General features: G+C 52.0%; 5 protein-coding genes across 5 annotated transcripts; 3 read left to right on the top strand and 2 right to left on the bottom strand.

The window, feature by feature from the left end:
- Positions 1-465: 465 nt before the first annotated feature.
- Positions 466-3,580, top strand: COCSUDRAFT_20591 (GTP-binding protein Obg/CgtA; the record flags this gene model as incomplete). Its single annotated transcript, XM_005642946.1, has 7 exons — positions 466-575; positions 887-997; positions 1,404-1,620; positions 2,000-2,157; positions 2,517-2,610; positions 2,801-2,933; positions 3,399-3,580. 7 exons carry the CDS (start codon positions 466-468, stop codon positions 3,578-3,580), a joined length of 1,005 nt encoding a protein of 334 aa, XP_005643003.1.
- Positions 3,581-5,235: 1,655 nt separating this feature from the next.
- Positions 5,236-6,929, bottom strand: COCSUDRAFT_45262 (hypothetical protein; the record flags this gene model as incomplete). The annotated part of the gene is made up of 4 exons (XM_005642945.1): positions 5,236-5,388; positions 6,116-6,247; positions 6,406-6,528; positions 6,765-6,929. 4 exons carry the CDS (start codon positions 6,927-6,929, stop codon positions 5,236-5,238), a joined length of 573 nt encoding a protein of 190 aa, XP_005643002.1.
- Positions 6,930-9,631: 2,702 nt separating this feature from the next.
- Positions 9,632-14,411, top strand: COCSUDRAFT_49216 (hypothetical protein). The gene is made up of 7 exons (XM_005642944.1): positions 9,632-9,878; positions 10,785-10,885; positions 11,310-11,440; positions 11,783-11,917; positions 12,261-12,303; positions 12,510-12,623; positions 13,458-14,411. The coding sequence occupies exons 1-7, from the start codon at positions 9,712-9,714 to the stop codon at positions 13,571-13,573; spliced, it is 807 nt and encodes a 268-aa protein (XP_005643001.1). The 5' UTR covers positions 9,632-9,711; the 3' UTR covers positions 13,574-14,411.
- Positions 14,412-15,610: 1,199 nt separating this feature from the next.
- On the bottom strand, positions 15,611-21,933 carry COCSUDRAFT_68215 (Sec7-domain-containing protein; the record flags this gene model as incomplete). The annotated part of the gene is made up of 10 exons (XM_005642943.1): positions 21,704-21,933; positions 21,176-21,385; positions 20,758-20,879; positions 19,934-20,103; positions 19,291-19,470; positions 18,559-18,739; positions 17,990-18,102; positions 17,549-17,635; positions 16,373-16,575; positions 15,611-15,674 (listed from the first exon to the last, which is right to left on the bottom strand). The coding sequence occupies exons 2-10, from the start codon at positions 21,277-21,279 to the stop codon at positions 15,611-15,613; spliced, it is 1,224 nt and encodes a 407-aa protein (XP_005643000.1). The 5' UTR covers positions 21,280-21,385; positions 21,704-21,933.
- An 882-nt stretch (positions 21,934-22,815) lies between these two features.
- COCSUDRAFT_60122 (hypothetical protein) lies at positions 22,816-26,816 on the top strand (the record flags this gene model as incomplete). Its single annotated transcript, XM_005642942.1, has 10 exons — positions 22,816-22,880; positions 23,140-23,407; positions 23,705-23,871; positions 24,181-24,329; positions 24,615-24,784; positions 25,061-25,186; positions 25,440-25,541; positions 25,913-26,044; positions 26,386-26,514; positions 26,775-26,816. The coding sequence occupies 10 exons, from the start codon at positions 22,816-22,818 to the stop codon at positions 26,814-26,816; spliced, it is 1,350 nt and encodes a 449-aa protein (XP_005642999.1).
- Positions 26,817-27,398: the final 582 nt, after the last annotated feature.

Genomic DNA, 27,398 nt, shown 5'->3' with positions numbered 1-27,398 from the left:
AGCAGGCGACCTCTCAGATCACACGTGAGGTCTCAGAACAGGAGAATATCGAAGAGTGTATGCTTCGCCGCAGCCACAGCTTCGAGACCATCTGCTGCAAAGCAGGGTGAGCCTTCTGGGTGCCTAGTGAGAGCAGCATTTTCACAGATTTTACTCACACTTTGAGGCAAGAAACAGTCATTCACCCCCGGAAATATTTATCATCACTTGGTTCTCGCTGCAGGACAAAACCCCAAGGAGGCTCACAAGATCTTCGACGAGGTGGCCATCACAGTGAGGTGCGTGCTGCAAGCTACACCCCACATCCACCCCTTCCTGACACCACTTCAAGCTACTACCAATTTTCGATTTCCTTGTGATTAATCTGGCGTCATTTTGGACCTGAGTCCAACTTCAAAAGGGTTGGCATCCTGTGCAATATGCAGGTCTGGGAGGGGCGGCAGGGGTGAGTTTGTGGAGGCCGGCATGGGCAAGAAGGTGCCCAATTTCAAGTATCGGGCAGGCAGCAGCCTGCCCAAGCAGATCTGGCTGCCCGCCGCGGAGCCAGCTGACGGCTCGGATGGCGCCTCCGTCCTGTGCGCTTCTTGGCCCCACTCAACATCCTTAAGCTGTGGTGCTCCCGAGCATGAATCCTCACGTTCTGCATGCTCTAGATGAGCCGGGCCCACCAAAATGCAGACACGTTGTTGCTTCCAGAAGCACGAAGAAGTATGCACCTTAGCTTCACCAAATACTGCCACTGTTAAAAAGGTTGCTGTACCCCTGCGCAGCTCAACGTGTCATTGGCAGCAAGAAGAGCCATCCTGGGTGAATGCAAAGGGGGACCTACCTGACAGCGCTCTCTTAGAAGGAGAAAAATAACAGTGTGATCTTCAATCTTTTGCAGGCTGTATGCGGATCCGGCGCTTGACAATCTGCTGCACCTGCACGGGCGCAAGACGATCACAGCCAAGCATGGCGCCAACGGCAACCCGGTGGAGGGCAGCGGGGGGCCCAGGTGGGGGGCCTTTGCCAGAATACCTGACTCCTCAAATTCTTGCCATGCAAACCACAATTAGAAGCTTTTGTGACCCCCCACTGTTGGAGGAGCAGGCTGCTGCCTGCTAGGCAGTGCTCTTGAGGGGAGTCACTGCGGGTGCATGACTCATCCTGAAGATGCCATGTTGAGACGTACAGGTCTCAAATTCTTTAGAAAAGATCAATTGTGGCAAGGGTCTGAGCTTTGCCTGGTCAGGAGCCGAAGTCTCTTGCTAGCCGCAGCCTGTCCGTGGCAAGGAGATCACTTTTGGTACATTGCTGGGGTCCAGTGGGATAGCTTAGCGTGGCAGCAAAAGCTCCTCTACAGTTTCTCTCAACCGCATGCACAGTTCTGGCGCTGATGTATATAGTTTAAATCTCTGTAGGAGGCGTGGAAAGCAGGCAGCCCAGCGGACGCAGCCGCTGAGGATAGGGGTGCCGATGGGAACGGTGGTGAAGAGAAAAAGGGGCGGCGCACTTCTAGGGGAGCTAACAAACCCCGGAGAAATCCTGCTGGTGGCCCGCGGCGGCAAGGGCGGCCTCGGGGTCGTGCGGCCGGCCGCGCAGCCGGTAGCCAAGGGCAGGGGAAAATTCCTGGACGAGGTGAGTCATGGCTGCATCCTTGGTATTTCTTTGCTTTCTGCTCTCCTCTACTTAGTGAACAAAGACCCATATTTTGTCGATTTTTCAGGTGTGCACACAGTGTGTCCCCAGAGACCCTGCTCTGGAAATGGTCTAGGAACCTCTTGCATGCAATCAAAACTACACTAGAAGAACAATCTACACCAATTAGTTTGTGAAACTCACTGCAAGTTGCAACACGTCAGCTTTCAACCTGGTGCAGATGCACCATGTTGCATCCTGTTGCCTTAACATTACACAGGCCAGCAGACATTGTCTTAGCCATGCTTCACACGTCACACATTGCCCAAAAACCAGCAAAAGAGTCTGACGGCAATTCTCTTCGCCTCTTCACCACCAGGGGGAGGGAGTTGTGGCGGACGATAATTGGGCGGAGGACGCGGCAGGGGGAGCCGGGGAGGAAGTCAGCCTGCAGCTGCTGATGCGCGTGGTCGCTGACATCGGCATTGTCGGCCTGCCCAACGCCGGCAAGTCATCCCTGCTCGCCATGCTCACCCGGTGAGTAATCCATCAGTGTCTCCTTTGAGACCTCCTGCCTGACTGTCCGTTTTGGCACTCCTGCCAGACTTGGGGACCTACTTCAAACTGCGGCGTTTTCAGGTCTTGGTCAACAGGCAACCCCATGGAGCTCACAGGTTCTTCCATTTTACTCATAGGCCTGTACCTGTCTTCTGTAACCATGCTATGCCTAGCAAGCGTGAACTGTATTCTCATGTAGAAGTGCAGGGGCATCAGTCAGTTCTCCATGGCTCAAATGGCTGTTTGGGTATCTGCTGCACCAATTTTCTCTGTTCACCCCTCGTTGGCATGCAAGTTATTGAGGAACAGGTGCTCAACTCGAGAGCTGAATATTGCAGGGCATCCCCCGAGGTGGCTCCATACCCCTTCACGACGCTGATGCCCAATCTGGGAGTCATGGCAGCTGGGCAGCCTCAGGTGTGTTTCCATGGCGTTGCATATTTCCAATATGCTGCCTTTACAAGTGGAATACATTATGTGCAGATCTGTGTCTTTTCATGAAACTTCGTTTCAATAATGGAGAAACTGGAAATATGTGGTAATACATGAAAGGGGAAAGATTTGCGCACAGGCGCGTGAGAACGAACCAGAATTAGAACCTTGGGAGGCGGAGGCTGCAGAGGAGGCCGCGCCTGTTCTGGCGGACCTGCCGGGGTTAATCGAGGGGGCGCACGCCGGGCGCGGCCTCGGGCGTAATTTCCTACGGCACCTGCGGCGCACGCGTGGAATCCTGCACGTGGTCGACGCATCTGCAGGTGACTGACGCGTGACTCATGAGAGGTGCATGTGGTTGACGCCTCAGCAGGTGACTGCGGATACTCATAGATCTTGGCGCTTATCAGACGAGCCAGATCAATGTCCTGTCTCCTCTTTTGGGATAATGTAAATATGTTAAAACAGGAAGAAAAGGAGCAAAGTGTATGCGAAGTCTTGTTCTGGTCATTCTGTTTTCCTAAAGCAGGCATCAATATCACTCTCTAATGGTATCACGCAATAGTGAAGGGCGTTGGGCAGGAGTGATTATCCTTTATCCAGCAGAAATGCTGTTCCCGTGCATGCTGATAGTGCTGTGTGTAATACTTCCGCTCACCTGCGGTTCTAAGCCAGCAAAATTGTACTCAAAATACGAACCTGCCTGCAGTGTTTTCGTTCATCTACACTTTCGCTCACTGCAATGGAGCAGCACAACAACTTGAGTTCTGCAAATATCTGTGCTGCAGCGGACCCGGCGGCGGATTATGAAATCGTGCGCCAGGAGCTGGCCATGTACAACCCGCAGTACTGCGGCCGGCCGCACGTGGTGGCGCTCAACAAGATGGATCTGTCCGACGCGGCCGAGCTGCACCGCGAAGTCGCGCAGGACATTCTGGCCGTCGCGCGGCGCATGCAGGTGAGTCACTGATTTGTCATTGTCTTGTAAGTGGTGAACGCCATTCATGGAAAACTTGCGCGGGACAATTTGGCCACCGCGTGGCACATGCGCGTGGCACATGTCATTGTTTAGTTTGCATTCTTAAACATCCCTGCACTGGAAAAGCGCGCACAATACGAATGTATCCTCGTTCTGCGCCACAGAGCGGTGGAAATAGCAAGTTGACAATGACAACTGATAGTGTTATGTCAAGCATTAGTCATTGGCTGCTGGGCGTAGTGGGCAGCTGACTCTAACACTGTATAGTGATCATTGCAGAACCTGTGAGCGGCAGTAAAGTTGTTGCAGCTGTGCCTGTGGCGGTAAGGAGTGGAAGCTGTTGCACTTGTGCTTAATGCAGAATTATTGCACATGCGAAACCTGTTTGAAATGGTGCTTGTGGATATCTGCAGGAGGAGTATGTTGCTGGCAGCTCTGTTCAGCCGTCGCTGCCTCTGGGTCTGGTGCGCGTGAGCGTTGTGGCAGGGACTGGCATTGAAGATTTGAGAGAGGCCCTGAAAGACCTGCTTGAGCAGTGATATCATTGGCGTCACCACAATCAGTCATTTGTAGTCATCAAGCCCATGACACTTTGCTGCATATTTGTGCAACACCTGAGATCACCGATGGTACCACATGCCATGCATGCAGTATGGCATCGTGCTGTTTCTTTTGGACACAGAACATCACGCTATGGGTGTGTTGATACGAACTCTAGTTACGATAGTTAGATAGTTAGATACGAACTCTAGGAATGCATTGCAATGAGTTGCGATGAGAGCTCATGCGCAGTGCATATAAGTAGGCAATGCAGGCAGCAATTGCAAGATACATAAGCCGGCAGCTTATTCAATAAATTTGTTACAGCATTGGATGAGCATGGATTGGTTTAGCAACATCGACACCCTCACACTCCTGGGCTGACTTTCAATCTGGCAACTCACGCTTGCATGCACTAATATACACCCGCAGGCCGGCCGGCCGGTGATTATACGGCAGTAATAGCCCAATTATGTAATCCATAACCCACGACATCTGCAGCTGCACATCAGCTAGCTACAGGTATACAAGTACAAAAGTACCTCCCCCCATTTTTTGCCAGTGCAAATCCGTGCTTTAACTCTTCAGAGTGCATCTACAAGCAAACTGTTCTGGCGACTCAAAAGGTCACCCAGTCGCTTCAAGAAAGAAACCAATTCAAGATATCAAAATTCATCAGCAATATGCTACAATGCTGAGACCACAGGTCTGCAACTCAACATCATGTGATGCAGTACATAATGGCACCAAATTCTACCTCTTCACACAATCCTGCCTCTGCAGGGACGCTCTTTCTGACTACAGTTTTGCTGGCAGTATGCAGCTCAATAAATTCCAATCCTAAACAAGCTAAGGTCATGAGCAAATTATCTACTCAAGAGGTCTAACTTTTAGACTTTACACCAAACCTTGCCAGTTCTGTATGTGAGCCTGGCCTGCACCCTTATAAATCCTGCTGACAGCTCACAATTCTGGCCATCAGAAGCAGCCCAGTCACAGACTGCAAACCCAGGGGAGAGCGCTCTCAAATGTATTATCATCACCTGCATCTGCCAGCATGCAATGCAATGCAATGGAATGGAATGGGATGGAATGCAATGTGGTGACTACAGTACTCCATTCCCATTAGTGCCAGTCAGCAGATTGCTGGGCGTTCTGCTCATGAGGAACATTGGCGGTGCATCCCGTGCTGCCTTGATCGTCTCTATCTCCACATAGCCATGCCTCATGTAGAGCCGTCTGCTCCTCTCCGATGAAGACTGCGCAGGCACAAGCACTCTACTCTCACACATTAAAGCACAATGAGCGCTGTCTGAATGCATCACAACCCCTCCAGAACTGGCCCTGCACAGATGCAATGTAGCTTCTACACATAATTGACGCCCAACACTTTAGAGGTGATCGCCAAAGTGCGTCAGTGATGTGTAGCCTGCCCAAATCCTAATCGAAAATAGAAACTGATGCTGGGCGATTTGGAGCACCAGCATATTCACAGAGCGGTTGAGGTTGAAATATTGTGACATTCCTAATGGAGTATAAGGTCTGCGTCGGTACCACTTTCAGTTAGAAAATTATAATCTCACACATTAAAGCACAATAAGCGTTGTCCGATTGCATGACAACCCCTCCAGAACTTGCCCTGTAAAGATGCTAGCTTCTGAAGTAATTAATAGGGACCCCCAAGAGAAAAAGCTCGAAGCCTTCCACCAGCACTTTAATTCAATCCCACCCCACACTTTGCATTGCACCTTTGGAGCCAGTGCTTTTTCTCCTGAGGGGTCCTTTACCTGAGTCAAGATCTCTATCTTTCCCAAATTAGACTGACATATGCTTCAAAATACCACTAGCGCATGCACGTGAAGTATGGACACAAGCAGCACGGCATGAATGCCAGTTGTACTGTGAACTGCATGCAACTTGATATAAGAATACAGGTGAAATGTGCCAAGTGAAGGCGGCCCCTGTAGCAGCTGATGGGGCCCTCACCTCTAGGTAGCAGTGCATGCCCTTCGCATCGGCAATGCTGTTCAGGTGTTGCAGCAGTGCGCTTCCGAGGCCACGGCCCTGCCACTCCGGCCTAGCCCCCAGCAGGAACACATAAATGTAGCTTCCATGCTCCTGCAGCAGGGCACTTCTGCTTTCTAAGAGCACTCACCAGAGACTTTTGGGGTACCTCGATTTATGACGTGGCTTAAGGTGCCTTGAGCATGCGTCCAGTAATAATGATGTTTGCATCCAGGAAAAAGATGACTCAGGTAGAGCTATTGGCATCCCACCTTGCCAAAAGCATCCTTGGTTGAGTCCATTTTGTCTCCCATGCGCAAGGCAGCACGCAGCCTCTTGGTGGAGAAGCATGGCACCATCCGAAGAGTGAAGAGGAACGATTGGAAGGCGGAGGCCTGTTGCAATACAAAACTCAGTGAAAGCATGTCAAATGCATCATTGTGGGATCAAAACCCCTCAGCAGTCACGCAAGTCAAAGAGAGATGCTGAGGACAATGCACAGAGCTGAACTAGGCTTGTAAATGCGAGCCCCAGCTCCAGGAACAGCGATTTCGGTGTGTGACCAATAAAATGATTCTTTTGCCAGGGCTTGCAGCTGGGCGATCGAAGCAAAGGACGGAGAGCTGCACACCTTCTCATCCGGGTACACGCGTGCCAGCACTGCCGCCTTTGCACCTTCTGTGATAAAGTTTAGCTCGCTTTGCGTTGGTGTCAGGTACTGGGTGATCATTACATCCCAGAAGCGGCCAATGGACGAGCCTTTTACGAGGTAGCAGGCTATTGGATCGTTAGCCATAGCAGCCTGTAGTGCAGGGCAGGCGCGAGAATTAGGCATTTTCGCACCGATACAATTTCGCCTCGCATATTCGACAGTAATTATCAGCTAACATCTCTGTGATGCACACAGATAAATCCACGACTCTGCTCAGGTGAATGGTATACATATACGACGACTTGCATTGGGCATGCCTGAAAAGTGTCTCTGGCCTGTGCTGCCACCTCATCCTCCCGGCGAAACGCTCTTAGATCCACTTTCGTTGTCATTTGGCGATGTGGGCCGGAGGACTGCTGCTCCTACAAAGGGGATGACATAATCCTCGATGAGAGTGTTAAAGTTTCTAAAGTGTGATCAGGTACCCGTACTGTACCTTGTTAGTATAAGTGCCAGGAATTTAATGTATGGGGTGGCGAAGTAGCATGATCAAGCAGCGTATTCGATGTAGAGAACGTTCTCTTCTCTTCATGCATAGGAAGCTGATGACGTAACTCACGGAAGCCGAGTGGCCTGGGGCATCATCAGCCAGTAGAGCAGCACTAGACTTCAAGGAACGTGCATGCAATCCCTCAACAACATCACATCATGGTGCCTCACACTGGCCTGGCCAGCCCAGACATGTGCGTGTTTGTGCATGCGTTTTTAATGAAGTTCATGATGATGAAGCATTCTACACTAGTGTACTGTGTTCAGTCCTGTGTTCACACACTGGGCATCTGCACACTGCCAGTGCCACTCAATGAGGCTCTAGCAGGCCCCAGCGGAGGTTGCTGATCTGAGAACGAACCTCACACACTGGCACCAAGCTTTACAATGCTCAAGCTCAAGTATCGATATCATGATATATCACGATGATATCATTCTTGATTGCGCGTCGGCATCACAGGAACATGAGCAGTCATGCAAGCTGCACCGTGCAGCTTGCACGGTTGCACCCCTAGAAGCGTGACGCTTCCTAGGGGTAAAAACAACAACTGGTTGTTCTTTAATCTTGTCGTTCTTTCCCCTAAAGTTTTAGTTGACATAAATGCAAATGAACTCAATGTAAGTAAGGTATTTCCTGCAGCACTCAAGCCCATGCAACTGACAAGCCTCTGCGCATGCACAATGTGAATTTTGACGGGCAAACCTACAGGCCATCCTTGCTGATACATTACTGCACCCGGCTGCAACTAGAGCACATAGTGCAGCGCTTATTCGACAGGGTCTTATGGCAGACGAGGAGCCCCACCTGGGGCGATTGTGCTGGGTGCTATGGTGGTGGCAGGCGCCACTGTGGTCTGCGTGGGCTGTGTGGTGTTGGGTGACTGCGCACTCTGCACAACACATGTTTGTGGATGACACTTCATTACTTCCAAGCTAACAAGATAGAGGACTCCATAGGGCAACCCTTTTTTCCTTTCACTGTAGCTCACGAACGAGGGCAGGCCTGGACCTAAGCCATCTTTACATGCACAACAACTCACATGATGCATGCATGACAGTCACTACTTGCGCTGATTGGCTGCAAAGTATTACACTCCTGCTGCATGTCGACTTTCACTGCTGCGTGGCAGAACATGGGATGATCCCTAGAGCTGTGCGCACATGCCTTGGTCTAGTGCATTGCAGCATGGGATGTTGCAAGGAAGTCAAAGTAAAAAAAGGTTTGCATTCTCAGGAAGGTTGTCAATTCACTTGCGCTGGGGTGGAGGTAGGTGCTTTGGAGGTGGCTGCAGGTGTTGCAGAGCTTCCAGCTGCGATGGTGGTTGGCGGTGTTGTGGAATGGGCCTGTGGGGTACTGCTTCTGCCCTCATTGTCCCCCCTGAAAAAGCTGTGCAATGCCTTTGGTCACCCCGGCAAAGTCCTGCTTGGCCTCTGCAGCTGCTGCGGCCTGAGAGACAGACAGGTCGTCATCGTATTGCGATTTTTACTGAAGCTCCCTGAAAGCTCTGTCGGCACATGGCTGCCATTCCCCACAATAAACTGGCAGAGTAAGTGATGGAAAGCCAGTTCTCTATTAAGGAAATTCAGGCCAACAGTGCTGACATGCTCTCTAGGCACCTTGGGATTCTTCCATACTTTAGTGAGGGCATTAAATTGCTGAAAGAGTACGTGTGCTAGACCTGAAACCAAACAATTTCATACATCGATACGAGTCCATGCGCGCCCTGTCGATCAACAAAAGCGCTCGCAAAGTGGACCGAGGCCTACCGGCAGGTTCTCCACAGCTCCAGGGAGAAGCTCATGATCTGCGGAAGGAGCATTATTGTGGGCTTCAGAAAATACGAGCTGGAACAGGGTGAGCCCACGGCCAATAAGCTTGCCGAACTCGTAAAGAAAAGTCGTATTCTGCATTACGAATGCGTTCGAGTACCTCAACACGGGCCAAGGAAGCGCAAATGGCCACCGTCAGTAAGGCAGCTGCTAAGGGCATCCCCTTGCAAAATGCCTTCTTGCCTTGGATGCTACTTTTCTTGACACTCGCTCTTCAACACCTATCGCTAGATTGTACTGCGTGACTACAATTGTCTCATAGTGTGTGGTGGAGGATCTGGCATAGAGAGTTTGACTTAACCTGTTTTATTGGCTGCCCCAGAGCTTGTTTGAAATTTGGCAAGTGCGGCCGAGGACATACCAGACGGCGTTCCCATTGGAAGAAGCTCTTCAGGTGCCAAAACAGGCTAATACCAACAGCTCAGCCTTGAAAGATTTGCACTCTGACTCAGCTCAATTGCTCTCAAGATAAGCGACGTTCTTGCAGAATTACGGTGTTGAAAGACTCTCGATAGCCTCCGTACTCCACAGCACCAGAGAAGAAAAGATGGCGATGGCGACTCTCGTTTCCTCCAGCATCTCCGCAGTGCGCACGACATCCAAAGCCACATCTGTGACCGTTGCCCGGGCAGCGATTCTCGGACGCCCCACCTTCCTCCCCGCTCGCCCCGTTCAGGCGTTTGCCGCTCGTAGGCACGCCTGCAACATCACAAGGTGCGCGTGGACCCTGGCACTTTCTCAGCAACGGCATCGACACGCGTAGGTGGGTTCGAGGGGATATCCTTGGTCTCAAGAGGTTTGGTGGCGCAGCCTCTGCAAAAGCAGCAGCATCGCCACTTGCTTGGCAATTTTCATCGTACAAGGCCAGCATCGTGATTTGGAGTCCCCAGATAGCTGCAGCCTCGCAGATGCGGTCGAGCGGGAAGCGTTCGTGATAGTGGCCCACGTGCTACAGATGGTCTCCGACTTTGTGCCTCCTCAGGCATTCACATGCGTTCCGGAAGTCTTTGAGCCCGAGTCCGTTTCCAAGTGGCCACGGAAGGGCACCACACGATGTGGATGTTTGTGCACGTGCAATCCGGTGCGACTGGAGTGGCCGTTTGGGGGCTCGCGATGCTGCTCCAGTGCCTACTTCAGGCTTCTAGGCCCTTTGTTTTGGTGTAGTGGGAAGGCAGAACGTTTACGAGGCATCGGCTACTCTGGAGGGTTTGTCCAGCATCACCTACCCTGGCATGCCCATATTTATCTGCCAGGGATGGCATGACGAGAATTGCCCCTTGCCGTACGCTTTCTTTCTTGCGCCATCCGAGCAGCTTTACGGGGAGAAGGTTCGTTTCCTAGCCTAGCTTCCAGAAATCCAGCAGGTGCTTGACACCTCTGCAGATGGAGCTGGCCGGAAGCTGGCGTCCTCTTTCCAAAACGCAGCCACCAGCCGCTCCCGCGCGGCCCCATTGCTCGTTTTTGGTGTCAAATCCTCAATGGCACCTTTCCTGTTGCTCTGACACCCAGACCGCAGACAAATCCACCTCCTGGAGCTAGCACTGGTGACCCTTTTCCTAACTTCCTGTTGTTGTATAGCTTTCTAGATCTGATCCATTTTTGCTCTGTTTCTGTGCGCAGGTCTCGCAGCAACTCTCTGAAGGTGAATGCCCGCGATGAGGCCACCTTGGAGCTTGAAGACGGCGTTGAGGGAGGCGCTGACTACTCCGGCCTGCTGGCTGGTGTGTCTTCCTGCACTGACTCATTCCTTGCATCATTCCTTGATCAGTCTGATCATCTTTGGCGTGCTTTTGGCGCTGGAAAGTGTGTGCTGGTGTTCACAGCAAAGCGCAAAAGGATCCCAACTAGGAATCAGCTGCATGTCAAGTTTGCATGCAGGACTCGGCCCTTTCTCGAGGGCGGGTATTGGAAATCAACATCACATCTTCAAAGCTATGCCTTCAACATGCACTGTTCTTAGGTCCAGTTCTTGGTCGGTCTTGTGCCCCTATTTTGACGAGTGCAACGGTGCCTGCAACTTGTGACCCCTTCAGCCCACCTTCCCATTGCATGTGCGCAGTGGCTGACATCTACAATGCATGCGATGCATGATCTTTGCAGCGCATACATGCCATGGCTGACTCGAAGTGCTGCATGCATGCGCAGTGATTGGGTACGCGGCAGTGCACTTCAACAAGGTGTCCGTGGATCGCACTCTGCTGCTCAAGGCTCTGGCGCTCTACACCCTCGTCAACGCGGCCGTCAACCTCATCACGCGCAAAGGCTTCGGCGAGAAGGTGACACAGCCTCGAGTTACTTTGCAACGTGCCCTGCATGCCTCCTTTGCTGCACCCTTACATTGCATGCTCCCTCCGCCCTCCTTGCTTGCCTGCACTGTACCAAGGTGCTGGCAAACATCTTCTGCGCTGGCGGCTGCAGTATTCGGACAACAGTTGGATCCTGTCTCATCCGTGCCCACTCATCTGTGGAAGTACTGGTAACACAGCCTGTAATCATTGAGCTCAGCAGAGAAGAGGCTTCTCCGGTTCTAAGGCCATCCAGGGCCTTCAAGAGCGAAGCTAACAAAGCCTGGCTTGGGACCCTTGAAGAAGACCTGAAAGTGTATTTTGTGCTCGCAGATCTCGCACGTGATCGGCCCCGCCTCGCTGGCGGTGTACGCGCTGAACTTCAGCCGCATCTCCTTCCTGGACACAGTCACCGTCCTCTTCGGCTACTTCCTCGCCGAGAAGCTGGAGCCCACCAACCTGTTCTGGGTGCGCTGCGTTCCTGAACATCCCTTTCCCGCATTGTCCCTGCTGGGCACTCCCTTGCTTGCATGTGTGTCTCAGAGGTCCAGGCGATTTTTGCTCGGCAGATTGTGTTGTTCATATGGAATATAGGCAGGCTGTCACTCAATTGTACTTGAAGGAACCCGTTGGAAGTTCTCCTCCACGGGTCACAAATTTTGTCACCCTCTCTAGAATGAGTGCTCATGCAAGTCATCACCCTGGACTGGATACCTGGGAGCATATCTGGCTTGATCAAAGAAGGTTGCATGTCTTCAAGAGGTCAGTGAGGTTTCAGCGGGTGGCTAAAGGCATTCTGCATGTGCTGCAGGTCTTCATTGCCACCCTGGTCGCCTCCGTCTACTACGGCTACGGTGAGCACCTCTGTTGTATTTTGAATAAACAGTGTGTTGTACCGGATGGCCAGCACCCATCATTGCCCTTTGAAGATGCAGATTACTGCTTAGCCGTGTCCCTGAGCAAGCTCCGCCCAGCCCATAACATTTGGCAGAGATTTTCTTGCAAATGAAGGCGCATAATTTTGCCAAAACATAGCTCACGTTGTGCGGGCTGTGTGCAGGAACACTGTGGTACGCTGTGGCGGTGGGCGTGGTGTCGGTGACTAAGCTGTACCGCGCCAACGAGGACAAGAAGCCCCTGCCCGTGCTGCTGCTCGCCGTTGTGGCCGCCTCCGGTGCGCGCCCGCTTTTTTTCCTTTCTCTTTTCCTCTTATTTTCTCCTCTTCAGACAGCTGCTGACATAAAATGTAAAAACGATGTGAATCAGCCTCTGCGGCAAAAGTGACAACACCGTCAGGGGCCGATGATGCGAGGGCTTTAGGGGCGCCGTTATATTCGTTACCACCCTCGCACCGACTGTCTTCATCACTTCAGGGGTGCTGGCACAATCTCTGGCTCTTGTGGACTCATTCACATATGATCAAGCTGCAGGCACGGGTGGCTTTGAAACTGCAAGCCAGGTGGTCTTGTCCTTGTGTCGCAGAAAAGTCTTTAGCGGGGTCATGTGATACGGTGTGGTGATGATTTTGAGACGACAAGTTTGCTCGTCGGTCCGGGTTTTGAGTAGTCTCTTTCGAAACCAATCGGTCTGGGTTGTTGAGGAGTCTGGGTGTTGGGGTTGCGTTGCAGCCTACGCTGTGTGGAGGAAGGAGGCTCTTGCTTGGGCACTAGTGCTTTACGTTGCCCAGATTGCCTGGGCTGCCTTTGGCATCCTCCAGGGCCTGTCCAACCGCTAGGTGGGCTGTTTTGCCCCCTCCGTTTGCTTCTGTTCTATCAGCTGTCCTCTCCCCAAGTCCTATATCTGTTGTCACTGCATGACAGTATACAAGTAATCTCAAGGGCTCACACCAGTAGACTACTGTACACGACTAGTTGTGGCAATGTGTGGCTAAAACAAGTCAATGATTACAGCCAGGCTGCGGGCGGGTGTAAAATTTTTGGCCTGCGAGTTCGTTTTTGATTTTGAAAAGGTGGGCGGGAAGTGATGGGAAGCTTCGTGTGGTTCACAGGCTGGGCAATCTACAAGGAGCAGCACTACTTGTGGGCGCTCGTGCTGTACGTTGCGCAGACCTTCTGGGCAGCCCTCAAGACCGGGCAGCGCGTGGCGGAGCACGTGTCTGACTAAGCGATGACTAACGCGACATCATAATGACGGCTGCTTAGTCGCCTCGTCCCAGCGAGCCTGAATTGGTGATGCTGGATGGCGGGACTTGAGGAAGCAGTGGTCAGAGCATGTGTGCATCAGCAGCGTTGTGGTGGGAGAGAAGAAAACCTAAGAGTGGTGATTTGATGAAGGTGAAACAGCGCAGGGTGACGAGAACAGAGCATGAGTTGCGTGAGAGGAAGCAGATTTTGGGGTGGCGAAAATTTTGGCTTGAGCAGCGGCCGGGGGTTTTCATGTGTCCTGTACAGAAGTGATGGAATGAGAATGTCCCGGAAGAGAGAAGAGTACTTGGGGTGAATCAGTTATCAGACATGGGTCATTAAATGACCGTCATTTGCATGTGCAATGGTGGCAGCCGTGCACTCATGAGGTCACAGGGAATGCTTGCATGGCTGTCGATGGAGACAGAAGCGGGCAGTCATTCATATTCCATGGGGTGCATATCAGATCGGCGGTGACAGCGAGGTAAATTAAAAACCTTGGCGGTGTTGTAGCATGATTTTTCCATGATGGTTGCTTGTAGCGTTTGAGTTTGAATGTAAGAAGCTGTGCAGTGGTTGCGCCGCATGAAGCTGTTCTATGTGGGGAGCTGTGGCTGTCGTTGCAGCTCTTTGTGAGTAATGGTCGGGTGTCGCGCAGATGTATGCTGGTTTTCTGCAAACGATTGACGCTCTTGCTTTTCTTCTTGTGCCTTGCTGGTCGCTGTGTGAAGTCGCTGTAGCCACTGCAAGCATATGCTTCAAGCTGATGAAGTTCAACTACATCATCAGGCATGGTGCCTGAATTGCAATGACATAAGAAAATGGTGCCCTGGAGCCCAAATATAAATAAGGTATTAGCTAACTTCCATAGACACTTGATTGGAGCCTATGCCAAGCGGCAGGCAGCCGTTCTCCTCACGAAAACATTGCCCTTAATGCACATGTCTGGAAATCAGACGAAGAGTGAAATGCCCATGAGTTGTGGCATGCTTGCAGTACATATAAGGAAAGGACACTCCAACACCATGGATCGTTCATACCAGGCTGAAAATGCCCGTTCTCGTCCGCTCCCGGAAGCAAAGCTGCCTTGGGCGTCACCAGTAGTGGGTTGGGTGACCACCTGCGAACCCGACGTGACGATCTGTCCTTTTTACTACACTTCCTTTTTGCTCGATCTTGCCTCTGTGTTCTTCTGTCGTCCCTTCCCTTCTTCACACTTTGCGAGCATGGTCAAATGTACTTTTGAAAAGGGGAAAGTGTGGACATAGTCACCGGTTCAAATCTCTTGTGGAAATGCCCTTTTTTTGTTTTTTTTTTTTTACACAGGATGGACGTTGTCCATTGGACAACACCTTTTTAACCACATCACTTGCAAAGAGCGACAAGAGGTCAAGAAGGTAATGGTTGCTGTCGACGCAAGAAATAACACGTCCACCCTGCCATGCATGGTGGTCCAGTGGACGACACTAGATGATCATGATATCATGCAAGATATTTAGTTACATTGCAACGCGATCGCATGCGCATGCATGAAGCTTGCCAGCATGGCAACTTTTTGTGAATCCTCACCATGTGTACATCTGATGTACCATATCAAATATGGGTTGGCATTTTGCTGTGGTTTGCACTTGCTCATGTGACAATTTTAAAGCTCCGTTAACAATGAGTATTGCTTGCACCGTGCTGTGACTGTGCCAAGAATACCATCACGCCAGATAAAAATCCGCAACTGCACATTACTCTCCAAGCACAGGCACACAGCAAGATAGAGCGCAGTCATCTAACTGGGAACACTTTCTAGATCACAACCCTGGGGTATCAAGCCCGATGATGCCCTCACACAAGGATCTACAGCGCTGTATCCACCTCCGATGTCTCCCTAGTGCGCATCTCATGAGACAATAGAATAACCTCAGGACCTCTGTATCTTAAAGGTGTGATCAGACACAGCTGGGTGTAATCAGTCACAAGCGCCTGGCACCTCACAGACAGAGCAGACAAATGCAGGAGTGTATCTTCATTGGCAGCAGATCCACCTCAGCGGGTTCCATCTGCTGTTCTCCTTGGCAGCCTTGTGAGCCCTGCATGCCAGCCACCAACCTTTTCATTTCTATGGAACTCTCTTATCCGTCTTCTTAGCTTTGAAATTGTCATTTTCGTCACCTACACGGCAAATCCTACCAACCTTCCAAATGACCCTTTGCCTAAGCACATTTTCCTGCTGCTACTACTGCTGCTGACTTTGTAAAAACACACTGCAGCCTGCTCTCTGCCTCTTAACAGGAGAAGAAGATATTGTGAAATATTCTCATTGCAGGCCTTCCTCTATTCTGTGAGAGAAGGAGCCAATGGAAAAGGGCCGCACACTTGGCCGTCGTGTGATTGCTGGGTGGCCTGCTGTACTAGCCAGCCACTGGCCAACAATTTCCAGCAGTTTCCGGGAAATCTCCCAACCCCATCACTTACGGTAGAAAGAGGGAAAATGAAGGGGGCACGCAATTAGCGATGGCGTGATTGGCTGGGGGCTGCTGTACTTGTCAGCCATTCTTGCAGCGACAGCCCAGACACCGTCTGTACAACCGTTGATCCATGAACGTGTATGCTAAGATCCATATTTATGGAGGCGTGGGCCGGGGGATAAAACAGGGGAAATAAGGGGGGTGCGCACTTGTTAGACATGGAGGAGGGAAGGCCAGTCAATTACATTCCTGTAGCAGGGTCCGAGAAACCAAAAATACAGGATTGGGGATAAAACAGGGGAAATGAAGGGGGCGCGCACTTGGCGATGGTGTGGTTGGAGGGCGGGCTAGAGTACTTGTCGGACATGGAGGAGGGAAGCTGGGGGAAGCGAATCGCGCGCTCGCTGAAGTGGGTGTATAATTCGGTGAGGAACTCGTTGGGCAGGTCTGCGGGGGCGTCCTTGGTGCCGTTGATGCCGCGATTGTTGCGGATGAACTCCTCCCGTGTCATCTTCTTCTTTATCTGCGCATGCATGCAGGACAATGCTTGATCAGGCACGATGTTTCACATATGGAGCGGCTGCTGAAAGGTGTGCAACCAAGCCCTTGAAGGAAAGTTTGCAACCATCTTCACCTTCATCTGCGCGATACAGAAACGTAACACACGATGTAAATATGGTCAAATACGGCTTGCAGCCTGATCAGGCAGAATAATCAAGTACGGAGAATAATTAAGTACGGAGCAGCTGCCCAAATTATGGGTGCAAACAAGCCATGAAAGATTGCAAATGTTTTCCTTTATGTGCAAGATACAGCATGCAGCCTGATCAGGCGAGAATCTCAAGTATGGAGCGGCTGCCAAATTGAGGGTGCAATCGCTCATGAAAGAAATGCAGACACCTTCTTGATCTTAGTGCACACATGCAGCACGCGCCCTGATCAGACGCGAATTTAAAAAGAATGTTGCTGCCAAATCAGGTGCGCTTGCCACATCAGATGGAGGTGCAATTCAGGTATTGACTGCCAATTTAGGGGCATCAGCCATGTTAAGAAGAGTAAATATGATCAGGCCCAGGCACCCAGTCAAACCCCATCAGCCTATAAGGTCATCAATCGTTCCCAGAGGGAATTCCTGTGGGAAGATCTGCATGAGCCGAGACCCTCACAGAAATGCCCCTGGGGATCCTGATCGATATCTCTGCTTAATGTGACCAACTGCACTACTTGTGCTGGCAGCATATACATTCGGTGCATACAAAGGACAGGGGCCACAAATGTCAGGAGCTGAAACTTGGTGTGGTGCCCTAGGCAAATCTTCTCTGTGCTGGCCCACAGGATACACGTCTTCTAATACCAGAAAGCAAGATGCAGGAGAGATATCCATGCAGAGGAATCATAACGGGCTACCGCCACGCCTTCGCTACAACGCAGGAATTACATGACCCGTGCACTTCCCTCAGCAAGCACAATGTTTGGGATTGGGAGTGGGGACTCACAGCGGGGTTGTGCTTGTCGGTGTTGAGCATGATGACGGAGATGGCCAGAATGTAGACCGCATCCGCGCTTGCAAAGATGCCGGGCTCCTGCGCAATGATAAAAGCACAACTCTCAGCATCATCATTCTGACCTCAGTGTACAGTGGATCGCACAGTGACATTTTGCCATGTTCTTGGCAGCCATTTAGAGCTTCCTGTGCTTCACGGCTCACATTAGGGGTCTAGAATTGCACCTTTGACATAGTTTACTTGATTATTACACAATTGTACCAATGCCACATCATCTTGGTAGCTTGCAAGAAGCATCCACCACAATGTATGGCTACTGGCTGCTACAGGGAGGCCAGTTCCCTGTGACAATCTTACTTAAATTTGCATCATTCATATAGTGCTAAAATACACAGCGATCCGTATGATAGCACTTGTGGTATAGACACAAACCTGCGCGTAGAACTGGCGGCTCCACTGCTCCAGGATGCGGATGATCTTCTGCGCCTCTCCCGGCAGCCGGAACGATTCCAGAAACTCCCGGATCGCCGCCTCAAAGCTCATGCCTGCAGAGATCAGATGCACTGCGCCCTTCAACGCGCCTTCCTATTATTGGAGGAATATGAGCGCGCATGGCATGCTGCAACGCCATTGCATGCGTGCTTTTGTGACAAGCAAGAGTACGCTGACACCGAGCCAGAGGAGCCTCTTGCTTAGCTCCCCTTAGCAGTGTGGCTTCTCCAAATCATACAGCATACAGAACCCCAATTCTATCCGCACAGAGACATGCATGCACCATTGCCCGAGTCACAACGCTACCTTGCCCATTGACATCTCTTCAATCCTAGGCCTCTTCTAATTTGGGCCTCCGGTAGGGCTTGCTCGGGGTGTCTGGGAAATAAACAGGCTTTTGCCTTAGACGCTTCATAGCCCCTTTATCCCCGTCTGCCTGAAAATACAGAACCCACCTATGCTTGATACTTTACAAGGGCGGGTTCGTTATACAGCAGCTGCTGGCGCACCTGAGAAGTCGAACATGTGGGTGAAGGCGTCGAGCACACGCAGGCAGCGCTCGGTGTTCTGCCCGAGCAGGTCGCCGATGATGGCCTTACTAAGGCCGGGGCAGGTGCGCAGGAATCGCGCCACCGCCACGTCATCAGCTTCCTCGTCCTTCGACACCGGGTCCAGCACCTCGCCAAGCCCCTGTGCGCACGCCAGATCAAGCCAGATGACTTATCAAGTTTTGATTTCAAGTTTGAGGTTGAATGCAGGAGCGCTCGCCACGTCAGCGCGACGTGGGCCATGCCACAAAAGGCGACGTCATCTGTTCCAGATCAGGCATATGCAACTCTATTAGGCCGCTAAAAGTATGTGTATCGCCAGAGATCCCGCCAGGTCGGAGGTCCTTCCAGCTGCTTCAGCCATGCAAGCCAGTGTGCGTCAGAACAGTCAACAGCAATGAAACATTAAGTCAGCCCCTGCACATAAAGACAGCGGAACTGCAAGCCAATCAAAGCACCGAAAGACACATCAAGTCCCAGCTCGCAACCTCGGCTTCATTTATGAAAGTAACCCTTTGGGCTTTCGGCTTGTTGTGCTGCAATTCTCAAAATCTAACAGCCCCAAGTACTGCTTGGTTTGATTAGAGCCTGCGTGTTCCTTGAACACACTGTGTCCTCCACGAGATTTGCAGAACAATTAGCTTTGATAAGCATGTGAACCCTGAAAATTACAGCAGCAAGCTGCTGACGCACCAGCTGGCTGGCCTTGCGCGCATGCATGCCCCCCGAGCGCGGCGTGGCGTCGTCGGCCGCCGAGTCTAGCCGCCGCGCCGACGCAGGGCCCCCACCCGACAGCGGGGGGACCGCCTCGAAGGGGCTCGCCCCCCGCTGCGACGGCGCCGCCGCCGCGTCCTGCTTCATCCGCGCCAGCATCTGCATGCAGTGGCACTTCACATTTGTTACACGCAGCACGCTATATGCAGGCCCTTCTCTGCCTTGTGAAACAACCTGCAGCTATCCAAAGAAATACATTCCGTTGGTGTGTATATATGCCAGATAGATCTATATCGGATAGGTCTACAGGAATCATGCCGGGCAGAAGTTGTCGGTTTGAGTTGTGCTCAGAGCTTACAATAGTACTGCGAGTCTCAAGACTGTTGATTGGCTGGTTGCAGGAGCCCGCATTCCTCTGTCGCGCCCTGGTGTGTGTTCACCAGTTTCCGGCTTATTGTCGCAATCTTGGATGGGACAAAGGGACCTGCTCAACTATTTCATCCATCAACACCACCGTGTTGGGTGCGCTTTACTGCGGAAGCAAAAGGAAAAAGGATCGACGCGCCTTCTTGGCGGGCTGTGGCAGGGCATCCTCTCGGCTGATGCGCGTGAAGCGGGGGACCTCGGTGGAGCTTGTGCGATTGTAGTTGCCCAGCCGCTCGGCGATGGCGGCCGCATCCAGCTCGCGCATGTCGCGCGGCGATGCCTCCCACTCCCCCGGGGTCTCCCCCCTGCCCCCGGGGGACGCGCTGCCCGCGCCGCTGCCCGCCGACCCCGGCGCGGCCCCGTTGCCTGCGCAACCATTTCTTTATTGTTATTATTATAATTATAACAAGGTCGGCGAACCCAAAGCCAGAGGCCATAGGGCATACATGCAAAGCGTCCGCAGCCTTTTCCGCGGGGCCTACAAAAGTCTGCAGCCTGTCAATCATGTCATCATTCAACACTTGCATGCACTCCCTGCACCGCTTGAGCACCCCACTGTAACCAATGCCTCTGGCCTGCCAGAAAGGCAACACCCCCCAATGAGGGTTATATTCCAGGGTACGGTACGGTACAATGCCTCAAGTGGATGCCATAAGGGCCCTGTTGCCTCCCCAAGGTAGTATAAACTGCTGATTCGACAGATGGCACTTGAAGGTATTAGCCCAGAAGTATGCGCCAAGCCAGCAAAGCGTGCATGCAGGTGCATGAGCTCACCAACCTGAAAGGGCTCACATTACAGCATGGCATAATGACAGGAGCCTCTGTGCTTCCATCTTAGTGCATGATAGTGACTTTTGACCCCAGATGGGATCTTCACATGTGTATCATTGTGGGCGCGGCTGCCTTCTGCATGGCTCTCAGGACCAGCGGGTCAGCTGCAAAAACTGTTGTAAAGAATAGTGGGAGTTGCCTACAAACGGTTGTGCCTCCTGTGGGACAGGGCATTACAAGCAGACTCACCTTGAGGGGCAGCGCTGTTGGTGGCCTGCGCTTCAGTTTCCCCACTCTGCTCTTCAGCCTCCTCGAACACGGTCTCCCTGACGTCCTCGCTCTCTGAGAGGCTAGGCATCCGCCCGCTGTTCCTGCACCCACAAGAGAATCCCTCGGCCCTGTGCTTTCTTGATTCCTGCCTCCTTACCTAAGAGCCATGTAGGGCACGGTTGCCAGGTGAGTTTGCAGTGCAGATTGGCACAGCAGGGATAAAAGCACCTCGAGCTCCCTGACTTACGCAGAGTACTGATATATGAGCAGAGTACTTGTGTGATGTGCAATGAACGGCTAAAATCAGTGAAATGAGACCGAACAAAGACATCCGGTATGCTTCACAATGCAGATGCCTTCATACTGACTTCCATTCCACACAAGGAAATCAGCTTACGATCTGATTTTGGGCCAGAGAGACCCTGGCATCGGCGTCACTCTGTGCAGGGAGTCTGCAGAGCCTCTGCGGGAGGACATTGGGGATGAGGTCTCGCTGGTCATGGCTGCCTTTGTAGCACAACTGGCTGCTCAGTTGTGAACAGTGGGTTATTCTGAAGAAAAAAGGCAGCTGCTCAGAGATCTCTGATAGGCAGGCTTCAGGTACCTCCTGCAAGGACACACAAGCAAAGGTTAGAAGCTCTCGTGCATTGATGGGCAGAAAGTCCTAAGTCAACCCCCTTCTGCACGCAACAATGGGTCTTGCACGTCAGCAACTCGTCTGTCGTTGTTGTGATATATGGGTTCTCCTCCCTCCAGGCTTTGGATGCATGACAAGAGTAGATAAAACCAAGAAAAGAGAAAGCGTCAAGGCAGGCTGGCCTCTTATATCTTTCCTCTTGCACTCTTGGTCCTGGCACTGAGTTTGTCCAAATCATAACCTGGTTATCGCTTCATGACAGATTCAGGGTGGACAAGGGCAACCTACAAGGTCCAATCCCCTCAGCACAACGACGTCCGGAAGTCCCTCCAAAATTGCACCTTGTGAATTCCCCTTCTCCGCTATCAATCGTTCTCTCCAAGGCAATTCTTGCTGTCCCAAGGTTGTTCAAGGCACCCCTGGTGCACTTCTTGGTTCTCAAAGAGCCGCACGAGTGTTGGTGCTGCGCCCCGGCGAATGGGTCGTACACTCCAACATGCCAAATTGAAGGAGATAACTCTAAAATGCAGAAAGATCATCTGGTGCAATTTGTCCTGGGCTTCGAGGTGACAAACCCAATTCTCAAACCCAAACTGCCACGTGCCGTGCAGCATGGCGCATTAAATGGGTCGGAACATTCTCGCCGGTATGCAGCGCTTGGAGAGGCATGCAATCAAGCAAAGTGGCACCAAATGTATGTCTCGCTTGTAATGTGGACTGAACAAGGTATCGCTTGCTGAGTTGGCACCAAGGAGCACTCTTTGCACAGCCGTCTATAGATCGAAAATAGTTCATGGCTGCTGATCGCTGCGTTGTGATATGTGAGGCACATATTATCTCAAGGCATTCACATGCAGGAATTGAAACGCGAGCATTTTCCACTTTTGCAGCCTGATCTGAAAACATCTTATACTATGCTCCTGATGTGGCAGCCCATACTTCTGAAATAGGATCGGTTGCAATCCACGAAATACTTCCGTTGTTCGAAAATTTCCACAATGCACTGGGCAGAGATTGGTGAAGACCCGACCGACTGCTCAGCCGTTTCTGATCACAACGCATCCTGGCCGGGTCCCCACAATTCCAGGAGCACCACAATCGACAATGTGACTGCGCAAGACGCCCCGGCGGCCAATCCTAGCCATGGCACAGCACCTACTCGGCAGGGCTTCCAAGGCAACCTTCCCAGTGGCTTGGGCACACTGACAGCGGCCACCTGCCAGATCACACTCCTGGATTCCGATCCAGGCAAGAAGAGCAGATCAGCTTATGGAAGTTCGCGGAAAGCAGAACCTTTTCGAGCACTGAAAGGGACAGCAGCTGCCAGGATACACACCCAGGAGAAAGCTGTGACAAGTGTTGGTGGGGCAGCGGACCGCATGTCACTCAGCAGACGCACCATGCAACACGTGCGGCCGAAGTCTGCCCCTGGAATGACGATTTTTCAGCCAAGCGACCGCACCAGGTGCCGCATAGCACCACTTGTTGGTTATCATGTCTGGACTTCACATGGATCTCAGGCAATCTGCTCATCTGCTTGGCTACTGCTTGGGTGGTTTTGTTCCTCATTGGGTAGAGATCAGTGAATTTTCCTACATGCTGAGGTCTCACAGATGTGGCTGCGGACATTTTGCGTATGTGCCTTTTGGCCTCTAATATTGAAGTTCTTTAGTTGTCTGACGGGGTAAACCATAGCGCTGAGCTGGGGTCTGACTGGCACGAAGGGTTGAGGGTAGGGAGGCTCTTCGATTGGCGCTCGAGAATGAGAAACTACGTGAGGAGAACGCGCAGTTACGGGAGCTGCTCGCTCTTGCCGGGCCCGCATCGGCAGGAAGCGCAGCGCCGAGCGCTGCCGGGTTATGGGGCGCGGGCGGCGGCGATTCACGGCCCAAGGCGGCCGTGGCCGCACTGCGAGAATCTAATGAGAATCTAATGCGCTGCCGTGTTGCGCAGCTCGAGCGGCAGGTCTGCCGCGCAGAGGCAGAGCTCCAGGTGCTGCCATGCACCTGTGCGCAAGACACTTTTCCCTTCCTGAGCACAGCTGTCAGTCGCATAACCTGGCGGTGTCTGTGTCATTGCCTGCCTGCCTGCCTGCCTGTGTGCAGAGTACGGTAAGAATGCCATGATTGGTGGTGTCACACAGACACCGCATGCAGCTGCCATAGGTTCATCCCAGAGTCATTCCCAGGAAGTCACTTTCATGCTACAGAATGTCATGACGTGCCTCTCTTGAGAGTACAGATAGATGTCAAACAAGCGTCGGAATGACACGGGGTGCATGTTGTGCAGCGGCGGCGCAAGTTTGCGGCAGAGGCGGAGCGAGCGGTGAGGGAGGTCACTCAGCGGTTAGTCAGCGCGTTGCCTGAAGAGGACGCGCCAGACGACGCCTGGTTGGGCGCCGTGGACCGGCTGACTGGACTGCGCGATTGGGGCCGTGGCATGCTCTGTCGCCTCAGGTGCTAAGCCAAATCCTTGCAGTTTTATCTTAGAGCAGTGCACGGATGCATGCATATCCCCACATCTTCTGCTCACGGTTTGCAGTGTGCAGTTTGCCAGGTCCTGGGAGGATTCTGTTATTGCAGAAGCCTCCTTGCCTCCGCACGCAACAAATTTCAAATGGTGTCATGCTAGATGTCTTGAATGGAGTGCTTGATCCTTGCACCGGCAGCGCAGGCACAGCTAATTTCAGAGTTTCCAGTTTTTTCACGTGACTGCTGGGCTGAATTCTCTTGACTTGATTATGTATGCTCATGAAAATATTGCAGGGACATGCGCTGCTGCGTGGAAGAAGAGGCTGAGGCGCCAGCCCCTGACCTGGTGGAAAAGGAGCAGGCTGTGGCGTGGAGCATTCCATATTTCATTCCTGGTGGCTCTGACTTTGCGCCGAGCGAACAACCTCTTATATCAGTCAGAGGTATACAGCGCCTTTTCATGTCCTTGAATTGTGTTCCGTGCCATAAAAGAACTTTGAACACTTGTCTCCTCTGCTTCTGTTCTGAGGTGACGTTCTGAAAGTCATATAAGCATGGCCTACGCTTGCATATTGTGATCTTTTGAAGCTGCACTGGGAGCAGGGACTTCCCTTAAGGGGTGCTCATTGAACCGAGGTTTGATCCATAACACTTCCGACTGCCTCTTCTCAGTGTACAGGACTACATTCAGAGAAATCATAAGCAAAATGTGTCACACTTCTGAGCAGGGCTGTGCATGGGAGAGGGCACGCTGCTGGCGGATTCAGGGGCCGTGCATGCGTTGGAGTGCCAGCTGGCGCACCTGGCGCCTGATCTGGCGGCGGCGGCTGCCACGCTGCGTTCCCTCATCCTGCCAAACCTGGCCGGTTTGGCTCCCTCTGTCGCCAGTGACATCTCGGTGAGAAGCTGAATATATTTTGCCCCTTTTTCCTTCCTTTCAATGTCTGAGTCACAAAGAAGGACACGTTCCAAAGTTCCATAAGGCCGGATTTATCTGAATGACATAAATGTGTGAATTGACGATTATTATTCCCGTAGATGTTTGCCTGGAGATGCAATGCTGGTATGTAACCAGATGTAAATCTTCACAAAAAGCACTTGCACTAATCTCTTGAATCCCTGTGTGAGGTACAAGGGAAACGTGACTCATAAAGATTGCTTGCCACGCATGCAGGAACAGATGAGGAGGGTGCTTGCCTCGCTGGTGTTTGCATCTGCCAAGCTGTCCGGCCTGGCATGCCTGCTGCCAACGCCCATGCCTGACCTTGCTGACCTCAGCAGAGTGCCACCTCGCCTCCAGGTGACCTTGCATGCAACCTGCATGCGACAGATGTCCTGTGATTAAGCGGCCGATTTCCTGGAATTCAGCATTGTTTTCCGCATGACATTCAATGTCAGCAAGAAACTTGGACCCTTCGAGCAGTCCTAGCAGAGCAGGCAGGGCATACAGCTATCTGCAGGCTTCGAGCAGAATCATGAACTTCTCGAAAGTCTGCCAGTAATGATCCGCGCGCAAGTAATGAAGCAATGAATTGAGTGGAAACGGCTGCCAGGCGAGGCTGAAGGCGAGAGCAGACGTGAGGAAGGAACAGCGGCCTGTGGCTGCCACTAGCGCTGCAGAGACTGTGAGTGGCGTCGGCGGCACCTGCCGGCAGGTGCCGGGAGAGTGCACGCATAACGAGCACCTGCGAGGCCTGCTGGCCCAGCAGGCAGGCCTTTATTCTCTCCGTTGCCTCACCCATGGCTTACAAACCCTTCATTGGTGCGCCTTGCCGCCACCATTCCACAGGACTCTAAAGTTTATTGTCCCCTGACCATTCCAGCCGGCATGCGGTAGCTTTCATTGACACTTTCTCTGGTCCTGCTGCGGCAATGAGAACCTCTGTGTGTGGGGGTCGGCTGCCAAACTAGAGGTCAAGTCCTGCACCTGGTATTTGAGAATTGCCTGCTGCAGATCATGACGTGCCCGATGAAATTATGCGGCTGTCTGAGTGAAATTTTTTGTCATTGTGGTACTATGATGCAGATCAGCCACAGCTCACAGCTGCTCCATCAGATAACGGCAGCGTTGTCGGCAGCCAGACAGCAGCATGAGGAGCCGGTATCACGAGCTCGCGCTGCTTTGAAAGCTGTTGTAGCAGCGCATGGCCAAGTGCAGGTGACACCCTTTTCATAATCTCCGCAGGACCTATTAGGTGTGTATGGGCTTGCCAGATGTGCATGCAGTGATTACCTAGTCATAAGGTAATATGCAGAGGTTTTTGAGAGCCTTAATTCGCCATAAAACCTGCTTAAAATCAAAATAGTAGCCTGGGTTTGATAGAATTACATGCGCCCCAAAAGCAATACGTCCGGTAAAATGTGCGACCTGTGAAGTGGGTGATAGAACTTAGACGGCATCCTGACTGCCTGCACCTGATCAACCTTTGCACTTTATGGCTGATAGCATGCCTTTTCAGCTTTTAATCACCAGGCCAATGGAGTCTATTTGCTGCACAGGCGTGGCCTGCATCGGAGTTGTGCCTAATGAGACTCCTGAAGCAGTTGGCGCTGCATGCTGCCACGCTGAGAGAGCTCCCAAAGCTGCTCGGCAGCTGCCATGCCAGCAGCCAGGATGCTCTGCAGCTGGTGAGGACCAAACTTGACACTACATAAGCTCCGGTGTTTGTGTCTCATAGGAAGTGAGAAAGGCATCTGCATGGGCGTGGAGAGGCATTTGCAAGTTTTGCCTCTTGCCAGTCCAAGCACGGCTCACTTTTGGCTTCAGTGACACTGAATCAGCACATCTTGCATATGCAGACATGAGTGTAGTAGTGAAGAACTTTCCTACAGGCTCAGGCTTCTGATATGGAAGGCTGGCTGGATGAGCACTGCTTTGTTGTCTGCAGGTGCATAGAGAGGCTGTGCAGGCCAAAAGGGATGCACTCTGATCTTTCAAAGGAGGCACTGTTGGTTGCAGCCATCTTGAGTGCAGCTTGAATGGCACAGAGTTCATTTGATCGCAAGCCGCAAATAAAATATCTGATATCAGCTTTCAATACAACATGCGTGTGTCATCTTGACTACTTGTAGAGGCAAGTTTTGCGGGTGCCACCAGCGTAAGCGAAACCAAAGGTGAAGGGTTCGCAACGCATGCCAATCGCTGTTGATGCGGCGGCTCCAAGCGTTGATGCGGAGTGCGCTTCTGGACACACACGCTGTCTGCGCGGAGGGGAGGCCATGCATGTGCATGTGAAAATGTCTTCATATAGACATGTGCACTGGCGCACACAAGAAACTAAAATAAGCAGCCGGCGAGGGATTTGAACCGGGGACCTCGCTGTTGTATTTCAATCTTGTCTTCAATCATCATTCCACGCTCGCAATAATTGTAGAGAAGATAGAAGAATATGTTAGACAACGAACAAGCCCGAGCCGAGCAAAAAGAATGTGCAGTAAAAGTACAGATCGTGACGTCGGGTTCGCAGGTGGTCACCCAACCCACTACTGGTGACGCCCAAGGCAGCTTTGCT

This window comes from Coccomyxa subellipsoidea, assembly GCF_000258705.1.
Source record: "Coccomyxa subellipsoidea C-169, whole genome shotgun sequence".
NCBI lineage: Eukaryota > Viridiplantae > Chlorophyta > Trebouxiophyceae > Coccomyxaceae > Coccomyxa > Coccomyxa subellipsoidea.
This window is presented reverse-complemented; position numbering and strand designations above follow the sequence as displayed.

Coding starts and splice junctions, on each gene's coding strand:
- COCSUDRAFT_49216 (XM_005642944.1), top strand. CDS start 9,712: ATGGCGATGGCGACTCTCGTTTCCTCCAGCATCTCCGCAGTGCGCACG. Junction 9,879..10,784: donor CACGCCTGCAACATCACAAG/GTGCGCGTGGAC, acceptor TTCTGTGCGCAG/GTCTCGCAGCAACTCTCTGA. Junction 12,304..12,509: donor CTCCGTCTACTACGGCTACG/GTGAGCACCTCT, acceptor GGCTGTGTGCAG/GAACACTGTGGTACGCTGTG.